The 20,146-nt window shown below is 37.7% G+C and overlaps 1 protein-coding gene across 1 annotated transcript in view; it reads left to right on the top strand.

The window, feature by feature from the left end:
- LOC110378050 (uncharacterized) overlaps nt 1-20,146 on the top strand; it is a 51,066-nt gene that overhangs the window by 28,168 nt on the left and 2,752 nt on the right. The window contains exons 4-11 of the mRNA XM_064039779.1: nt 9,710-9,844; nt 10,042-10,381; nt 14,898-15,117; nt 15,403-15,580; nt 18,886-19,013; nt 19,207-19,389; nt 19,595-19,922; nt 20,005-20,136. Coding sequence (XP_063895849.1) covers nt 9,710-9,844; nt 10,042-10,381; nt 14,898-15,117; nt 15,403-15,580; nt 18,886-19,013; nt 19,207-19,389; nt 19,595-19,922; nt 20,005-20,136 — 1,644 coding nt within the window. The remainder of the gene's footprint in view (nt 1-9,709; nt 9,845-10,041; nt 10,382-14,897; nt 15,118-15,402; nt 15,581-18,885; nt 19,014-19,206; nt 19,390-19,594; nt 19,923-20,004; nt 20,137-20,146) is intronic.

Below are 20,146 nucleotides of genomic sequence, written 5' to 3'. Positions count from 1 at the left end.
ATAACATATTCATTACTTGTAGGTTCCTATATACTTCCGAAAAAATGACATTATTTGTGGGTATACAGTTTAGCATCCAAATTCCTAAAAAAAAATTGGAATCTTAATTGATTGGTTCTGAAAAGTGGTATCATCATCTTCTTCTGCTTAGACTTTTTAAAACAGTGTTGGAGTCGGTTTTTAGTCTAACCTGGCTAATTACCTACTGGTGTTTTACATACCTATACATATATAGATCGATTGTCTATCCTGCCCAGAAGTACCTATAGCCTACCCAAGTGCCAGATTGATGACAAAAATTGCATCAGCCTTTAACCCAAGACACAATTATAACTGTCTAAAATGCGCACAAGCCACTATACAGATCCAGTTGTTTTTTATTTTCTAAATTACTATGTCGTGTCTATCTTAATTAAGTTAACGTTATGTTCCGGTAAAAACGCAAAAACCTTAATTTCCTCAAGAAAATGCACGAAAAATTCTATGCTACATTGCGCACGAAACGACTGTTTTTCTCAAACCCTAAACAGGTATAAGTCTTACTAGGAATATTTATCACCACATATCATACACTGTTTTAGACAAAACATCTGTTTTTACCCACAGAGGAATAGCTTCGAATGTTGTGGGGAGCAGTCGTTAGTGCTTGCATCACGATACTCGTGCAGTTCTTGGAATATTGCAAGTGAACACGCAGCCTAAAGATGGCCATATGTGATGCAAGCCTTATATAAAAACGGATTAAGATTTTTGCCCCCGAAATGTATTCCGTGTTTATTTATGAATGGAAGACGGAACTACTTAAATACTACTCAATATAAAGGTGCCGAAAATGATTAATGCCAAGCTTCAGTTGAGTTTACGAAAACTGCTAATGTGATAGTTAAGAAAAAAGTTACAGCTATATTTCCCGATCACGTGTCACCTAATGATGTCTACACACCAAAGCCGCTGATGCCGGCGGCACAGCCCGGCGGCCCAACCCGCCGGCCGTATTTTGTACAATCATGCCGCCGGCTTTCATAGAGTATTTGACAATTACTAGAACACCACATGCCGCGGCAGTCGTGCCGCCGGGCTGTGCCGCCGGGTCAGCGGCTTTGGTGTGTAGACCCCTTAAACGTTTAAATATTTAGTTTTTGTTGTATAATTTAAATTAGTGTAGGTACATGATAAAGAATATATGTAGGTATCTATCTTCTTCATCTCCTGGTGACTGTCTACGGTGGTTATCCGTCTCAGCTATTTCCCATCTTATACCAACCAAACTGCTAATAAAATACGCCTACACCGCAGTGTCGCCCAACCATGCTTGCACAACCATAAAATACAATACGAATTCTTTCCGAGATCACACAACTTTCGCGTTATGTTATATCTCGTATTGAAAATAAACTTTCTCTACCTTTGTTGACAAAAATGGCGGAACCAAGTAATCTTTTTAAGATGATAGGTACAAATTAGGAAAATTGGCAATTTATTGAGAATGGTAGTGTAACTATTGTCCTACCTATATTGTCTTCCTTGATAAATGGACTATATGATAATGAAATATGTTTTCTAAAACGGTTCTGTCTTGGTTTTGTGTGACAAACAAACCAACTCTTTAGCTTTATGATATAAGTCGTCATCTCAGCCACAGGACGTCTACTGCTGAACATAGGCCTCCCCCTTAGATCTCCACAGATACCTGTTGGAGGCGACCTGCATCCAACGACTTCCGGCGACCTTTATAAGATCGTCTGTCCATCTTGTTGGTGGATGTCTTACGCTGCGCTTGCTAGTCCGTGGTCACCACTCCAGCACTTTTCGGCCCCATTATGATACAAGTAAAGGAAACCAATTTCCGCCATTTTCTGTTTACCACAACTTACTCAATAACTTAACATCAATGTGGAATATCCATTTCCCTATTGCACTAATGCATAGGTAGAGGAATGCATATGCAATGCACTGTCCAAGAAAATGACCGTCACGATGATACGTATATATTTACGTATTTCTACACTTCCTCGTCAAAAACCAATAATTTACTGCAACCGTAAATTACTATACTCGACAAAAGAATGCAGTGAAAACTGCATTTTACTCTTTCTAACTTCGAATAAAAGAAAGAGATGATTATAATATTAATTGCGTTTAATTTATCGGTTACGTATGAGTCGCGTGCGCACATAGCATGACACTTCCTTGCTTTGGTAAAAAGAAAAGTTCCCGAAGAAAAAGTTTGATATCATTGAACTATTGTGTATCGGGAATCCGGAACGAATATTGAAAGAATTCGAAGTATAATTTCCTTTTTAAACGTAGTTAATTAGATACCAAGTTCAACGTAGCGTAAGTAGTAAAGTAAGCTACGATTTAGGTCAATAAGTAATTCTTCTGCCTCTGGAAAAATTTATATGAATAATTAAAAAAAAAATACTGGACAAGAGCTCCTGAAACTGCTTATTTTTGTGTTATATCGTTCAAAATCCATGTTAAGTGTTAATTTTTTAAAGATGTTTTCGTGATACTAATAAATGTAGGCTTTAAACTAAATAGAAGCATTGTCTTCTAGAGGGCCGACTTCTGCTCTTCAATATTTTGGAAGTCATTTTTTGTGTTTAGTTTTATGCAGTAACAAAGAATGCTGTAAAGTAAGGCACGGTTGTTACGGTAAATCTGAAATATAATATAACAATGATTATGATCTAAAAACGGCTATTCTGTAATCCATGTAATATTCACGAAATAGATCGAGACCACCGCAGTTGCAAACTTCAGTTTTTTTTTTTCATAGAACGCGGAACCGTGGTGTTATATCTTTTTCTTTTCATTTCAACCTTTTGCTGACCTTGCTTACTATAATTGAGTTATTAAATTGAATAATCTAGTCAGTCAACTGTCTATGAATTAGCAAATTTTCAACTACCACTGCAGCCGCCATACTTTTTATTTTACTTTTTTTATTAAAAGCATCTATTGCAATTTGGCAGCCAAGATTGTTAAATGAGTGTAACCTTTTTTAACAACTTTTTTACCGTTTGACAGGTGATTCGAATTTTGAAATTCGGATCCACTTTTTTGGCACAAAATAAAGTTTCTAAGGTTTTTGTAACAAAATGTTTTTACTAGTAAGTATCCATTTTAAATAGATCGCAGGTATATTATGTTTCCAAATATACCTCTCAAAGTATTTCCACACTTTCGGAGATGGTAAAACTTGTTCGATCTAGTGTCGACATACCTAATTACTTTGAAATTAACGATGATACATTTACTTGGATTACTTATTTAATTAAAGACAATCTCTTTATGTGCTAAGCTTTTCATTTGCAGCAATATGTTACTAATACTTTACAATATATAAGACCAGGCACATGAAATTGCCAAACATGTTAAATATTAAGTGCAATCTTTCATTGCTTTCGTAGACTTATATATCTTTTACATAGTTAATCCAGACCGGTAAACGGTTTCACCCGTGTCCCGAGATAACCATATATCGCAACCTGGTAAGCTACTACTACTGTAACTGAATCTCTGAATCCATGTATCTACCAATGAGACTAGAGCAACATCAAAATCTGCCTATTAAAATCTGTCTTTTAAAACATTGATGTTCGGTTTCCAGTCATACTGAGTCTAGTTGACGCTTTCCAATCTTACCGGGCCTAGTTGAGAACCTAACAACGTTATTTCCATTGCCTATCTATCTTCAACAACCGAGTTTAACATTAACAAAACTCCTTGGTTATCAGATTCTTGTCTAACGACCACATAATTGACATTAACCCGTGCTTGGTTTAGTAAGATCGCAGTCACAGGCCACTGCCACTGATTTACAACGGCTGCAAAAACATTAGCGCAATTACACAGACCAGACGTGATGTTCTATGTAGGTTAGATACAGATCTTATTGTATTACGATAGATAAGGTATGTAGATGAAGAATTATTGAGAGACTGGTAGAGGATATTGTTGCTAATATTTTTGGGGATATGTTGTCCGTAATAGATTGTTACTAATGATTATTATAACAGGTGAGCAGGTCCCACAGGATGTGGATGAAGCCGAAGGTGTAAGATATAGGGATAAAGGGGTATAATATAACTGGGAGAAAGGAGGATAGAGGTACATACTTAGAAATATATTATAGTATTGAAATGGCCATGTGAAATTGACCTGCGAAATTCTCTCCAACGTTCTACGAAGAGGCATTTGACCGAAGAAATAAACAAAAACACACAGGCATGACTCTTTAAAAACACAGGATGTGGCACCGTGGCTCTGTAACAAAATTAATACAAATAATTAAAAACTAAAGTCTGTAGAAATATGTTACGAAGTTAATAACTTGGAAAGCAGCCTTTCTAAACTAAAGAAACCTAGTCATATTGTATTCTTTACATTAATAGATTTAATATTACTTCCACGCAATTATTAAATATCGGAAGTTATAGGTGAAACTGCAATAAATCTCTTCAAGCCTCATCCTCATTACTATTAGTTAAACATGAATATTCGTTTGTTGAACGACGAAAACTAGAGATAGATTTGAAGACGATTTGAAGACGGACCCAGAATTTGAATGTCAACGCAAGCTTTTTTTATCTTCTTTAAAAGTTTATAAGAATAGGCAGATATGTAATGGTGATGGGATCCACTTCACTCTATCCATGACATCTGATAACTGGCACTCTATCATATCTTTTGTCACTACATCTCGATTTTTTATACAAAATCATTTAGTTAAAATCTGAAAAGGTGAATGAAGAGTCGAGAAGCAAACCTGCTCGCACACCTGGCTCGCCCTGAGCATGAAAGGTCATAACGTCACGCGGATCCACCGATACGCAGGCATCGATGACCATTCACTTGTAGGTAAATATAGTTTATTGGGAATCAAGTATTGGGGTTTTGAGGATTTTAAGACTATAGTGATATCGCCTTGGCCTTTGGGTTCATTTAGTTGAGAATAGAACAAGTCTTCGAACGGAGCAATAGAAATAAAAATTAAGGATATAATGAAACCCGTTTAAAAACGTGCCTAAGATACTCGTTACTGAAATAAATGAAATATTTAGCCAAGAACACGATTGAAATTGCAGCAGAAAGTCTGTTAAAGTCTCCCAAATTATCTTAAGTTTGCAATCAGCATTTCAGTACTTTCAAAGCGGCTTGGAAACGGTTGGCTCATTTATTTTATAGTTTTGTACTAGTCTTACACGACTTTGCACTAGTTGCTTTCCCGATAAATGTACTTTTGCAGCCTTGGGCATCCTCGACAGATCAGCTTTCACAATGAGCAGTTTGAATTTGTGAAGAACGTTGTAAATTAAAAGCAGTATTGAATATGGCGACACAAATTCAATTTGCGTTTCATTAAATTTAAATTAAGAAGTCAAATCGTTGATCACGCAGGAAGTCTTATTACCATTTCATAACTAGATTGCATTGTCAAATCTTCTTGCAAAAAGCTGACATCCGAAACGCAACAGAAAGACATCGAACCCCTTCAACGAATTGATCAGTTCCAAATCAAATCGTTTAATACTGTTTATCGTACCGTGGCACCCGCTAATGTCAACATGCACCTTTTAAAATTATAATTACGACATTTTGCGAGTAGTAGTGGTAGTATTTGAGCGCGCGCGTTCCTCCCCCCACGACAGTTACGCGCGGACGCCATGGCGGCCCCACGCGCACTGACGTTCTCCCGCGCCAAATTCAAATTCTAGTCATTCTTTTTTTGAATCGTAACCATAGACGAGATTGATGTTTTGACGGTGTTTTTTTTTTTTGACTGATGATGACCATGTTTACGACTGACCAGTGACGTGACAGTGACTAGTGTGACAATATGACGTGACTTTTGACTTGGATTGACTGACTGATCTAGACTACGGAGCGGAAATGCAGGTTGGTAATGCACTTTTGCATTTTAAATTATTTTTAGATTAGTGCTTCATTAATAACTTGGATAATCTAGACTAGGCTCTGCAAAAACTCACACATGTATTTTTGTTACCTATAAATTATGAATTTGCTACTTTGCGCAACAAGTAGAATAGAGCTCTAAGACCTTCCTTCAGAGAGAAAACCTTGAGCCTAAAAAAATTAAAATAATATGCTAATTAAGTTAGAGGCTGATTACAATAACGCAAAATTAGATTAACATATTCATATTTAATTATAATTAATTTTAAATTGCGTCACTGTTAAGTCGTTTTGAATCTAGAAATCAAACCAGAATTGAGAATTCCACGCTAAATATATTTTTTGGATGTTTTTTTACATACCTAAGTACCATGCACCATTATTAAATAACTCGTCCATATACCTATTATTCCGTTATTATGTTTGACTTCATTATAAAAAAAAAAACTAAAATTACTTTAAAAGCATATCCACTCTAAATTCATTAAGAAATTCTCACGCACCAAACAAAACAATGCAACGCGAGACAATTAAACCCTTTTTAATTAACAGACTAATAATAACTTTTCGCTTTCATAACAAGCTATATATTCAAACAAATACATACTCGTATAAAATCTATAATTATTATGTGAGTGAGCGAAAGTGAATTTACTTTCACTCGAGGTCACATATCAACGTACATTATCACATGTATGCGATATTTTATGTTAAACAGACATTCTGTAAGTAGTTTGTCTTACACTTATCAGGTTTTTATTGTTTACTTTTCCATTTTGAAAGAAATAAATTTTCGAAAAAAGTTCTAAAAATATCTCGCTTTAAATTCTCGCTGAAGTTTTATGTGCCACGCCTTCATTTTTTAAGATAATCTGAGAAATAATGCAGAGAAAGTCGTAAATGGACAATAAAATGAAAATAAACCTTAATAGAATTATTTGGAAACCACGACTTAGCAAGACGCAAGCAAGACGGTCAGGCGGATGACGAAGTAGTCCTAAGAGTTCCTATATTTCTCTTCAAACAAGCCATATTTCACGGGACAAAAGGATTAAAGGAATTTCCATTGTTTTCACGTGAAAATGTAAAAACGACGCATAAACGAATAACATCATTTATGTATACTTGGTTTATCTTGAAAGTAGAAACTTTATACTCTCGCAACAAATGTCTACCACTAAAGCATTTGTAAATATTATCATTACTAATACATTAAGTACTATAAGCCTTTCATAGTAAAAGTAAGATCAATATTCAAACTTACCGGTTTCCTTTCAACAGCAATCAGTTTCAAATAAACACTTAACGAGTATAAATATTAAACATTTACACTATGGAAATCTTTTGAATAATGTCTAATATTCGCGTGTGTCAGGAAAATCTGCTATTAGCTTCTCCTTCATGTATTAGCGTGGTTAAATTCAGTGTCAATTACGTTTGATTAATTAACTTGAAGGTGCTACTAATTGGCATGTTCATTAGTTTACTATCTATGTTAAACAATTCTCTCCAAGGGCGATCGTTAAGATTCTGTGTAAATATGAATGCATGTCACGAAAGGTTGACAGCATTTGATGAAACTCTGTTAGATGAAGTGAGGTAACGAGCCAGGTTGTTTCTTAGACACCCATCTAGTAAAGCAGACGGCAAAATGCCTTATATTCTAGATACCTAAGACATTTCTTATTGTATACAGCCGGCCCACATCCCGAAAACTTTTAGTCGCTTGATAATTTTATCGGGTTCATAAATCAGTACGGAAATAAATTAGTGATATAAAGATCAGGTATCCAAACGGTCAGACTAACTTAAAAGTTCTATAGAAATGACGAATACCTTCAAAATACGCATTTACCAACCGATAGTTTAGTCTGTAGTATGGTCTTATACAACCACGTAATTAACGCAAAACGTGTATTTTCAAGCATTAAAATGAATTGAACCATTAAAGGTGAATAGCACAAGTGCATTAAAACATGCAGCTCGTTCATGTGCATCGAATAAACGTGAATGCGCACACGTTTCCTACTTCGTAAATGCTCATTAAAATATTGTATGTGCATTCTCACTATTTATTTCCCTCATGCTATGTTGCGTGGGTTTATCCAAGTCCTTAACTTTGCTTTCATTTATTTCCACCATCCTTAAAAGTTTTTTTCGTACTTTACTATCGTTCAAACTTATTTAAAAATCTTTCACTTACCACATCCACACCACACACTCTGTGTTCGATTCTGTCCTTTAAAGAATAATTTAGTTTTTTTCTAATATCAGCTAATGTCGTCATAGTCAGCTTCTTCCAAACCTAGGTATCATCCTGAATTCAAAATTGAATCCTACTACTTTGTCTTATTTAAACATCACTTGCCTCGTCCACGCATTATATTTGAGTATGCTATTATCAAAAACAAATGATTAAACAGAAGAAAACTGATAATATCGGAGAACGTGAGATTGTTTATAATGACTTTCACCCGATGTGACGCCGCCATCGATTTTCGAAACACCATTTACATAATACATTGTCACTTTCCCTTGAATTTTTACGTTTACTACTAAGTTTATATCAAGCCTTGGGATTCTTAGAATATCTGTAAATCTATACTAATATAATAAAGAATAACCTTTTTTTGTTTGTACACTAAGGCTCCGAAACTACTATACCGATTTGAGCAATTTTTGCACTGTTGTAAAGCTACACTCTTCCCGAGTAACGTCTAATAGGCCATAATTCATACCGGCAATAGTTTCCGCGGCACGCAGGGTGAAACCGCGGGAAAAGGACAAGTACTATGTATGTCGTTTATAATTAGTTATTTACTGTAAATTGTTAAATATATGGCCTATTAGTATTGACCTTTGCAAACGGGTCTTATTGCAAAACCAGTGCGTCTTGCAAGGTAATAGTTGAACGACTGCTCATCACGATTTTAAATTGAATCCGTTTTTGAATCCGGTTGAGTTTTGCAATGTTTGCTATTTATTTGCAACTGTTGGTAAGATCGAGGTGATTATCTTCGTACACTTATTATTTTAATGATATTTGCACAAATAGGTATCATCTATTTATTTTGCAACTACGAAATTATCATTTGATATTTTTCATTGATTATTACGATATCCCTCACCTACTTATTTAATTGCATATACCTAGTAATCTACAGTGCTTTAACTCGGAACTTACCTACCTGTGTCTTATGAATACCTGTAATAATCTGTATTAAACCATGCAAAGTTATTAATAAGCCACAACTATTGGTAAACTAGAAGCGTAACCCACAAATTAATCCAAGGCGGTTACATTTGCTACTGATACATCGCGTTAATGCTTGAGGTTCGCCGCAGCGGATAATTAATTGGTTTAAGATCTCACCGCAACACGCGACTGCCATTAACATGTATTACAATACTAGTGATATTGTTTACGTTGATTAATTAAATGTGCGTATACCATGCGTATACTTTAGTAGGCTTGATGAGACCTCATGAAGTAAATTGTGGTCTACATAAACGGCATACTTCAGAGGATCCAAAACATAACGAAAAAATTTAAAGACAGACACCTAACTATTCTTATCTAACTAAGCGGTTTAAACAACGAAAGTTAGAAACTAATAACAGCTAGGAGCAATTAGACAGAGGTGCTTTAACCGGCCATCCTGACCGACAACCCACAACTAAGTTTCTTGTCTCTACAACTTCTGAAATTCTGCTAAACGCAATAACATAGTCAAGTATAAAAAGAAGTAATGAGAAGGTCTAAACCCTTATGTTCTGGTTGTTACAGCGGTGGCAATGGCGAGGGTCTGGAAGGTCGCGAGGAGGAGACGCAGTTCCCGACGGCGAGTATGATGCGGCAGTCGTCCCTGATGCAGCACTGTCCTCTAAGAGGAGCTCCTAAGTGCCCTCCCGCTTCAAAAAGGTAACTTTCACCAACTTTTCTATTACTATTTTTAATTTGCTGTGGTTCATGACTCATGCCAGTGTAGATATTTGTAACTGCTTAAAGCTGCGTTAGTCTTTAATTTGCGCTGGTTCGTGATAGAAACATGCCAGTGTGGGACTTAAAACTGCTTAAAGTTACCATAATTAAATACCGTGGATGACGAATATTTCCAGATACCGCACACACGATGGAACTTGCAACAACATCAACCGTCCCCGCTGGGGGTCCACCATGACTCCGGTACAGCGATTCCTCGCACCATCCTACTCCGACGGACTGCAGGCTGCTAGAAGGTCCATCTTCGGCACCAAGCTGCCTTCAGCTAGAGAGATCAGTTCCACAATCCATGAGGACAGGAACGCCGAGACAGTAGGAGTGACCCATCTGCTGATGCAGTGGGGACAATTCCTGGACCATGATGTGACTTCTTCCTCACAGTCTCGAGGGTTTAATGGATCGGTGCCGAGGTGCTGCAAGGATGGTGGCAGGGATTTCGTTCCTAAAGAGTTTATGGTGAGAAAACTTTAGATTCGCTGATCGTCATCAGATTCACCCTTTTTTAATCATTGAAGCAGTTGCAAAACTTTCCATAGGTATACAAAGTGTGTCGTACCTAATCACATTAAATGGAATACCTACGTAAATATACGGGTTAATAAGCGATATGGTTCTTCAAAATTCCACAATTAAACAACTGAAAACGGAAAACCAGCAGCTGCGATCGGAAGTCAACGTGCTGTCCAATCGCGTAAGGCAGATGGATCAGTTGTCTAGGTCTGCAAACTTGGAACTTCAGTGCGTTCCCGAGCACAAGGCTGAAAATGTACTGAGCATTGTCAAACAACTCGGCCAAGTTGTAAAGTGTCCCATTAATGATAGCGACATATCTTATTGTTCACGCGTTGCCAAGTCTAACCCCAAATCTTCTCGCCCGCGTACAATCCTGGTGAAGTTCAACACCCCACGCACCCGGGATTCCCTGCTGGCAGCTACCATACAACACAATAAGCTCCACCCAGACGAAAAGCTGAATACCAGTATACTAGGCCTGGATGATAAGAAGATCGCGCTATTTGTCACTGAAAATCTCACAGTGGAAAATAAAAACCTACACGCCGCAGCCCGACTTCGAGCCAAAGAACTAAATTATAAATTTGTGTGGGTACGCGGAGGACGAGTTTATATGCGTAAATCGGTTGATGCGGAAACGGTATTTATTCGCAATATGGACTCAATTAACAATTTAACTTGATTTACTTTTATTTTATTTTTACGCTTTCGTTTTAAAAGGTAATTTACTTGGAACAATATTTAACTATTTTCATTCGCTAATGTAATTAAATGTTATTATCAAAACGTGAGAGGTTTGAGAACCAAAACTATAGATTTTTACTTGAATGTGTTAACATGTAATTTTGATATAATTGTATTGAGTGAGACATGGTTAGCGCACGACATACTGGATTCCGAATTATTTTGCAGCCGATATCTGGTCTACCGACGTGATCGCGGGTCTAGTGGTTTTCATAACAAAAAAACCGGTGGCGGTGTGTTAGTGGCAGTGTCTAAAAGGTTAAGTTCATGTCGAGTGACTAAATGGGAGAGTAAATGTGAAGATGTATGGGTGTGTGTAGACGTTTGCTTAAACAAACGACCGACAAAACTTTTGATCTGTGCGGTGTACATTCCTCCTCCAGTACAAAATCATATTTTGGAACATTTTATTGATAATGCCAATAATGCCTTAGTAAACTATAATGCTACGTTAGTATTGGGTGATTTCAACTTAAGCAGCATTGAATGGAAGGGCCCGCCAGACTTGCCACTTAGATTTTCTTTAAATAAAAATGGAATTTATGAGCAGAGACTTTTGGACTTTATTTCTTTAAATAACTTATCTCAGTATAATTATGTATATAACCATAAAAATAAGATTCTAGATCTAGTGTTGTCTGACATTGCGGTAAATCATCTAGGTAGGTCCGACAGTCCTCTTAGTAACATAGATTCGTACCATCCGCCCCTGGAATTCGAACTGCTGTGTAACTTGCATGAGGAAACCTTACGTCCTAACCAGCAGCCCATATTTAAATTCTATAAAGCTGACTACAGTAAGATTATTCAAGAACTAAGTGAAATATCTTGGCAAGGCTTATTCTCACAATGTTGCGACGTCGACGCAATGGTAGATACATTTTACAAAGTTATTCATGACCTTATTGAGAAATACGTACCTAAGACTAAACCTAAAACTTCCAAATATCCCGTTTGGTTTAGCAGGAACCTTGTACGACTTTTACATGAAAAAAATAAGTATCATACACGGTATTCGAAATTTAAAAACCCTCTAGATAAAATCTCATATATTACGCTAAAAGACAGAGCTTCCAAATTAATGAACGTTAACTATAGGCTATATATCAAGTCGATTGAATCTTCGATCACTTATAACCCTAAGCTCTTCTGGTCATTTCTTAAGCATAAACGTAACGGAAATAGTACTTACCCTTCCTCAATTCATCACGACGACCTCAAGGGGCGCAATGGAGCAGAGAATTGCAACATATTTGCTTCATGTTTTGCATCTGCTTACAATCCTCATAACATCAACAATGTTAATGATACGTCTAAACATGTAGCTGCGCAATGGCAGAATACCGATTTCCCGACCCAATTGACATTAACCACGGATACTGTTATTAAAGCGTTAAAAAGACTTGACCCTTATAAGGGGCCAGGGCCCGACGGACTGCCCTCCATTTTTGTAATAAAATGTTGTGACGCCTTGGGAAAACCTCTCTCTGTGATTTATAATAAATCGCTAAGCACAGGTTGTTTTCCGAAGGCTTGGAAAGAAGCGCGAGTAGTACCAATTTTTAAGGCTGGTGACAAGTCCGCTGCGAACAACTATAGGCCAGTGTCTATTTTGTCTATTTTTGGAAAGGTGTTCGAAGCTTTAGTATTTCCTATACTATCGTGGCATGTAAAACAAATATTGATGCCTGAACAACACGGTTTCATGAAGGGCCGCTCGACTGGAACCAATCTTGCGTGCTTTATTTCAGATTTAGTGGACGCCGTAGATCGTGGATCACCTGTAGACGTAATCTACACTGATTTTAGCAAGGCGTTTGACAGGGTGGATCACAAATTGTTAATCAACAAGTTACAAGCGATCGGAATTGCAGGAAAGTTGTTGCAATGGTGTGAGTCGTACCTTGTTAAACGCACGGCTAAAGTTGTGGTTAATGGTTATTCGTCGAACACGTATCTCACTCCATCAGGTGTACCCCAAGGCTCCCATTTGGGCCCGTTATTTTTCAATATATTCATAAACGACGTGGCGTCTTGCTTTGTACACTCGAAAATATACCTATACGCGGACGATCTAAAAATCATTAAACGAATAGATGGCACTCAAGATCATCATAAACTTCAGGAAGACTTAGATCGTTTTTCCATATGGTGTTTAGATAATAATATGATACTTAATGCTGAAAAATGTAATCACGTACACTTTTCGAGGAAAAAAGGACCGTACTTTTGTAGTTACAATATCAATGGCCAAATTATATGCGAGAAAGAAGTTATCCGTGATTTGGGTGTTTATATTGACAACAAGCTTCGCTTTAACGTTCATGTTGATAAAATTGCTACTAAAGGTTTTAAAATGTTGGGTTTTATACTTCGCAACTGCAAAAATTTCAAACGCGCCTCAACTAAAATTGCAATATTTAACTCAATAGTCAGGTCAGGCTTGGAATATTGCAGTATAGCTTGGACTCCATTCTACGAGATACATAAAAAACGTTTAGAATCAGTGCAAAAAAGATTTCTTTGGCACTTGTCATATCACTGCAATATAGGCAGAAACAAATCTAGCTACGGTTCACGTTTGAAACACTTCAAACTTCTGAGTCTAGAAAATCGCCGTATAATCCTAGATCATCTGTTCCTGTATAAAATAATAAATACTCACATTGATTGTCCACGGTTACTGGATCAAATAAATATTAACGTGCCTTACAAAATCGCTCGAAAGTCTCGATATCGGTTGTTTAGCGCTAAGAACTTTAAGACCAATCTGGGCCATTTTTCTACTGTAAATAGAATGCAGGTACAATTTAGTCGTCTGTCAAGCTCACCCAACGTAGATATCGACATGTCTTACTCTTTACATAAATTCAAGTCTACCCTGCACGGGGCATTATCATAACGGTAAAATTGGTAAATTATTGTTATTGTTTTTTTATTATTGTTGTTTTTTTATATAAGACTTTGAAACTTATAAAATGTTTAGGTTTTGTTTTTCCTTTCTGTGATTAATTGTTGGATGGCACAAGTCAGCACAATATTCTTAGCTAGTAACATGGCAAATTATTTTTTTATTGTTTTTTTTTCTTACTCCTATGTTTAATGCATGCCGTGGCAGCCTTTAATTAAGGCTACACTACAAAATGTAATTATTATGTAAGTGCTATAACATGTTCTTTTCTGGTGTATGCTTTGTTGGTTGTCCTTAAATAAATAAATAAATAAATAAATAAATTCATGTAACTAGATTGACATTGAATTTTTCGAACAAAATTTAAATATAATGAAAATGTGCGAGATTTAAAGGCCTATTCAGACCTAAGCTGTATTCGCTACCACCTGCGGCAGAGAAAACCCAGTGGGTATGCGATAATATTACTGTTCATGTTCGGGATGAGTGCCGCTGCTCCCGCGCGATATGTACTTCTACCCACAGCGGCAATGAATATCGCTCAGGTCGCTCTAGCCGCGGTACTTGATACTAAATACCTGAGCGAAACCCGCGCGGTATGTACTTCTACCCACAGCGGCAGCGAATGTCGCTCAGGTTTGAATAGGCCTTAATGTGATTACTGATTAGGTTCGACACACCCAATATATACGATGTCAAATTGAGAGCGTCCCTCTTTTTAAGAAGAGAAGGTTAAGAACTTGTTAAAGTAAGGAAAATTGAGTAACAGTCCCAAGGCTACAAAATTCTTCCTTCTTCCAACAGCATCCTGAATGCTTCCCAATCCCGGTGCCAGCATCAGACCCGTTCTACGGTCCTCGTGGAGTACGATGCCTGGACTTCGTGCGATCCTCACCAGCTCCTCGCGACGACTGCGCGCTCGGCTGGCGAGAGCAGCTCAACCAGGTGTCTGCTTACATCGACGGGTCACCGCTGTACGGAAGCTCGGCTACCAAGTCCGATAAGCTGAGGCTGTTCAGGAATGGTAAGTTAGGATTAAAATGCTTATTTGACTATTTATTACTTGTATACTTTAGCAAGCAGGTTACGTGACGAGCTACTTTGTCCTAGGCTACCACTGCTTTAAGGGGATTTTATTCTTTTAGCCAAAATAAAATTGTAACGAAGTAACCAAAAAACAATGTTAGACCAGAATATTTGATTTGACACCAGCTCCATTAAGGAATTAGGAAACAATTCTCTAAAGTATAATCAAAAGCGACCTCAAAAGCCGAATTTTACTCCTTCTTAAACTGGCTACTATTTCCAGGTATGCTGCAATACGGCAGAATGCAACAACGTCGTCCAGTCCTACCACCAGAGCGACGTGACGAGCTGTGCCGCAAGGGAGCCGTGTCCACCGACTGCTTCAAGTCAGGAGACGCCAGGGTCAACGAGCACCCGGGGCTGGTGGCCGCTCATATTGTGTGGCTGAGGCAGCATAATAGGTGGGGAATCTTTGAATAAACTTGTATCACAACTTAAGCTCGCCGTTGTACAGTATGTGCAAGAAGTATAAAATAAATAAATAAATAAACTCATTTAGTATGAAACATGAGATCATTCCAAGCCCATACAACCATTTTTGGTCGCAGATATGATAAAGATGTAACAAGTCGCAACAGTTTCGTAACAGGTACGACACAACGTGACTGTGTAGGGATTAGCTTTTATGTGTTGTAACGGTTCAGTAAAAATGTGACGGAAACTAGATTCAGTAACTTTGTGTGGTCGCTGTTTCGATACTTTACAGCTTAACTTGTAACCACACATTTTAGAAACTTTGCGTTTGGTTTGTAACCAGTGAGCAATGTTGACACAATTGTGTTGTAACTGGGTAGTAACATGGTGTAGTCGATGTTCCAGAACCCTTTAACACATTTAAAACATGACGAGAGCCAGTTATTCTCAAACTGTCTATGTTTTCTGCCGTTACCAACCATTTAATGAAATTTAAAATGAGTAAACAACCAAAAACCTTATACGTAAATTCCGATGGACTTCAACTTTTTACAGAAGAGTTAAAGAAATAAGTACCAAGTCCCAAAATATCTCTGGTCCCTAATTGTACTCGTACACAAGTTTTTCTTTATTATAATAATATTTTTTTCATGATGTTGCATTGTTGGTAGGGCAAATTGACGGATACCCATTTTATTGAACTTAAAACTTATTCTTTTCTAGGCCATTTACAGGAAAACAGTACGGAATTTAGTGGAGGGGCTTAGTGGTATCGTCCCTAGTGCCAAAGTTTCAACTTTCGAGCTCCAAATCGCAGTTTTTTCTTTTTCTCGGCCAAAACAAGACGTCTTCGTCTTTAACCCAAGTACGCGGCACAAGCGATATTAATTCTGATGAACAGCCCCGGATCTTCAATTTTTTTTAGGCGGGGCAAAATCTGAAAAATGCCGCCCCGCCTACCTACTTATGTTTATTTTCACATTTATCATCCATGTAATTTTAGCTATAGTTATCGGCACGGATAATGAGCTCTCGGTGGAAGAGTGGGGATCGCTTTGCGTACTGTACACTTAAGGCAATAAACCAATAAATCACTTCTGCGCAGGTGAAGGTCAGGGCTCAATATCCTTGCCGATGATTATATCAATATGTTGGCAGGCAGGGCCGTCTCCAGCTCATGTAGCGCCTGGGTGCAATCATCACCCAAGCGCCAACTATGTATTAAAGTACTTAGAGTAGAGTAGTTACAAGGAATATGAATAAGAACGTTCGAATGAAGTGCACTTTTTTGGTAGGTGAAGGACTTTAAAAAATGTGTCCAAGTCATTTTAGGCTCAAACTGTTGGCCAGGTTAAGTTATGATAGTCGAGACAGATCAATGTTATTGTAAAAAGAAGCGCGAGCGAAGCGAGCGCGCAAATTTTTTAATTTTGGGACACAAAAAGTTAATAAGTTTTAAAAAGCGCTGTAAAGTAACAAGCAGTCGGAAGCGCAATTTTTTTTCTTTTTGAGGACTTCATGCGCGAGAAAAGTGAGCGCGAAATTTTTTGAGCCTACGACACGAAAGTATCTGATCAGGTACATTGTAAAGCGAACTTTTTTAAATTATTTGTTTGAAGACTCACAAATTAAACAGGGAATTATGTACAAAAACACCGTTTAATAAAAAGAAAATGTGATTAGAGACCAAATCAATGACCGACGACCGAGTCAATAAAAACAATAAACAATCAGAAAAACAGTACCATACATTGTCATTAAACCGCGAGCGTAGCGAGCGAGAATTTTTTCAATTAGTTGGAGGATGTTAAAAGTAAAAATTATCAAAATCATCAATCAAACAAAGCGAAGGCGACTTTTTTAGGAACTTTGCTTGTCAGTATCGTGATGCAATGTGGAACTTCCTTATCAAACAGGTGTAATTTCATCGAAATTCCTGGTGGTGGGGCGTCCCGCGGCGCCCCTGAGACCGAGGCGCCCGGGTTATTCGCACACCTTGCACCATAGGTTAAGATGGCGCTGTAGGTGACTATTACCTACAGTAATCTGTAATGTTCCTGGCTCATAGATGATCGCAAATAATTTTTAATCAGTTTTACTTGCTTCGCTTCGTGAATAATAAATGTTCGTGGTATCGGTCAAGTTGATATGGCCATGAAATTGCTGTACTTGTGCTTATTTACTTATTTATTCCGTGGTCAAAGTTAAACAAATGATGAGTTATCCATTGGTCTGTGAAGTGTGAATTTGGCAGACGCCTGATTTTGCCGCCCCCTGAATTTGCCGCCCGGGGCACAGGCCCCGGCTTGCCCCCCCCTAGATCCGGGGCTGCTGATGAACAATGCAAAAAGGCATGTTGACTTGATAAAAACTTTGGAAAACACTGTAACCAAATATTAAGAGAAACCATCTTAAAAATCTAGTAATTTTGTAACAAGTTACCGTAACATGTCGACACATTATCGTAATTTTGTGACTAGTTGCGACGAGCATATTTTTCATAACAAACATCAAAAATGTTTTTTCATAGTTCATTATTTACCAATTTAATGAGTAAATCTTGCTAAAATAATTTGTATTAGGATTAAAATATTTGATATTGTATTTAAATGGAAGCTATTGAGCACTCGATGTGCATCATTTTATATTTTTATTTTATTTAACAAAAGTTTTTCTTTCGCCAGAATTATTAAAACATGATATTACGGTGGCGCGTTGGAAATATCAACATATTCAAAGAAATTACACAGTAAACTTTTTTTCCCAATAAGATTTGAGCATTATAAACCATATTAATTAATGAAAACTAAAACTTTGTTTACTTCATTATCATTATCATACTTCAACCATCATTTTGGGATTTCTTGTATTTTGTATTATTCGTCGTGTCACTCACGCACGGACGAGCCAACGAAATTGATCGAACGAGTGAATGATTGAATGATTAGTGGGATCTCTGGTTAAAATATGATAACAATGTTACGACACGGCGACGTAAATTAGAAACCAAATGTTACTTGTTTATTGTGTCGAGATCTTCCCCATTTTTAGTTGCAGCGACGGCGCTAACACGGAACGTCGACGAGATTATGTTTCGAGATAGATCAGTGTCGACACTAAGTGTCGAAACGGTTACGTTATGTTCGCAAAAATGGTTATATGGGAGGTCTCCATCTTTAGCAGAAACTTTATCGTGTAGTTTCTCAGGAAGCTTGCAGTCTCGAAAAGATTTTTTTCTTTGTGCGTCAAGAGGCAAAAAAGTCAAAAATATCATTTTTTTTATTCTTCCCAGAATGGCACAAGAGCTAACGCATTTGAACCCACACTGGAGCGACGAAAAGATCTATCAAGAAACACGCAAGATCGTAGGAGCAATGATACAGCACATCACATACAGAGAGTTCCTGCCTATTGTGCTAGGTCAGTTTCAAATTCTTGTCTTAAGCTTCTTTCAACAATGAACTGTCTCCCGCGTATAACTTTCTAACAATTGTTCTCTCATCAAAGAAACCCCATCCACAGGATCCTTCCTTAAGATATTTACAACTGAGATGACGCTGATGATTGACGATGATTTCCGGTACAAAATACAATTTTCTCCTTATCCTCGCAGGTTCCGAAGTAATGCATCGCTTCGAACTCGAGTTGCAGAAGAAAGGTTTCTATAAAGGCTACAACCCCAAGATCAACCCGAGTCCCGCCAGCTCGTTCGGCTCAGCTGCCTTCAGGTTCGGCCACAGTCTCGTGCAGTCCTCCATGGTGCGCTTCGATAGGTTCCATCGGCCTATGAGTAATAGTAAGTACCTTTAAAACAAACATACCTTTAAGACTACCATTGTTGCTTGCTAGAAGAAAACAGTCCCGCTCCACATTGCCGATAAGATTTAAGTGCAAAATTAAACATCAACTAATATTCTTTGGTAATGTTGGTAATTTTAATGTCTTCTTCCACCTTCTTTCAACTATGACTTCGAAAATCATTCGATTTCTTCTTTCTTTAGATGTATCCCTCCACGATGAACTAAGCAACCCGTCCAACATCTGGTCTATCGGCGCAGTAGACCGTCTGCTCCTCGGCATGTTAAACCAGCCCATCCAGAAACGCGACGAGTTCATCACGGAAGAGCTCACCAACCACCTCTTCCAGACTCCTCAGTTTGACTTCGGCATGGACTTGGCAGCTATCAACATCCAAAGAGGGAGGGACCATGGAGTTCCACCGTATACGTCATGGAGGGAACCTTGTGGGTTGTCAGCTATTGAAGACTTTGATGATCTGCTGAGGGTTATGCCAGCTAGAGCTGCGAGAAAGATGAAGACTTTGTACAGGTGTGTAATATTTCTTTTAAATAATATGGTATTATGTACTAATTGTATGTACGCTGTACTTATCAATGTGTTAAAATTTCAGGCATGTGGATGACATAGACCTTTTCACGGCGGGTATGGCGGAAAGGCCGGTGATCGGTGGCTTAGTGGGACCAACCTTTGCTTGTATCATAGCGCAGCAGTTCACCAATCTTAGGAAAGGAGATCGGTTTTGGTAAGTTTTA

The sequence above is a fragment of the Helicoverpa armigera genome, chromosome 2 (assembly GCF_030705265.1).
Source record: "Helicoverpa armigera isolate CAAS_96S chromosome 2, ASM3070526v1, whole genome shotgun sequence".
Lineage (NCBI taxonomy): Eukaryota > Metazoa > Arthropoda > Insecta > Lepidoptera > Noctuidae > Helicoverpa > Helicoverpa armigera.
The sequence above is the reverse complement of the archived record's forward strand: the minus strand, read 5'-3'. Positions and strand labels throughout refer to the sequence as shown.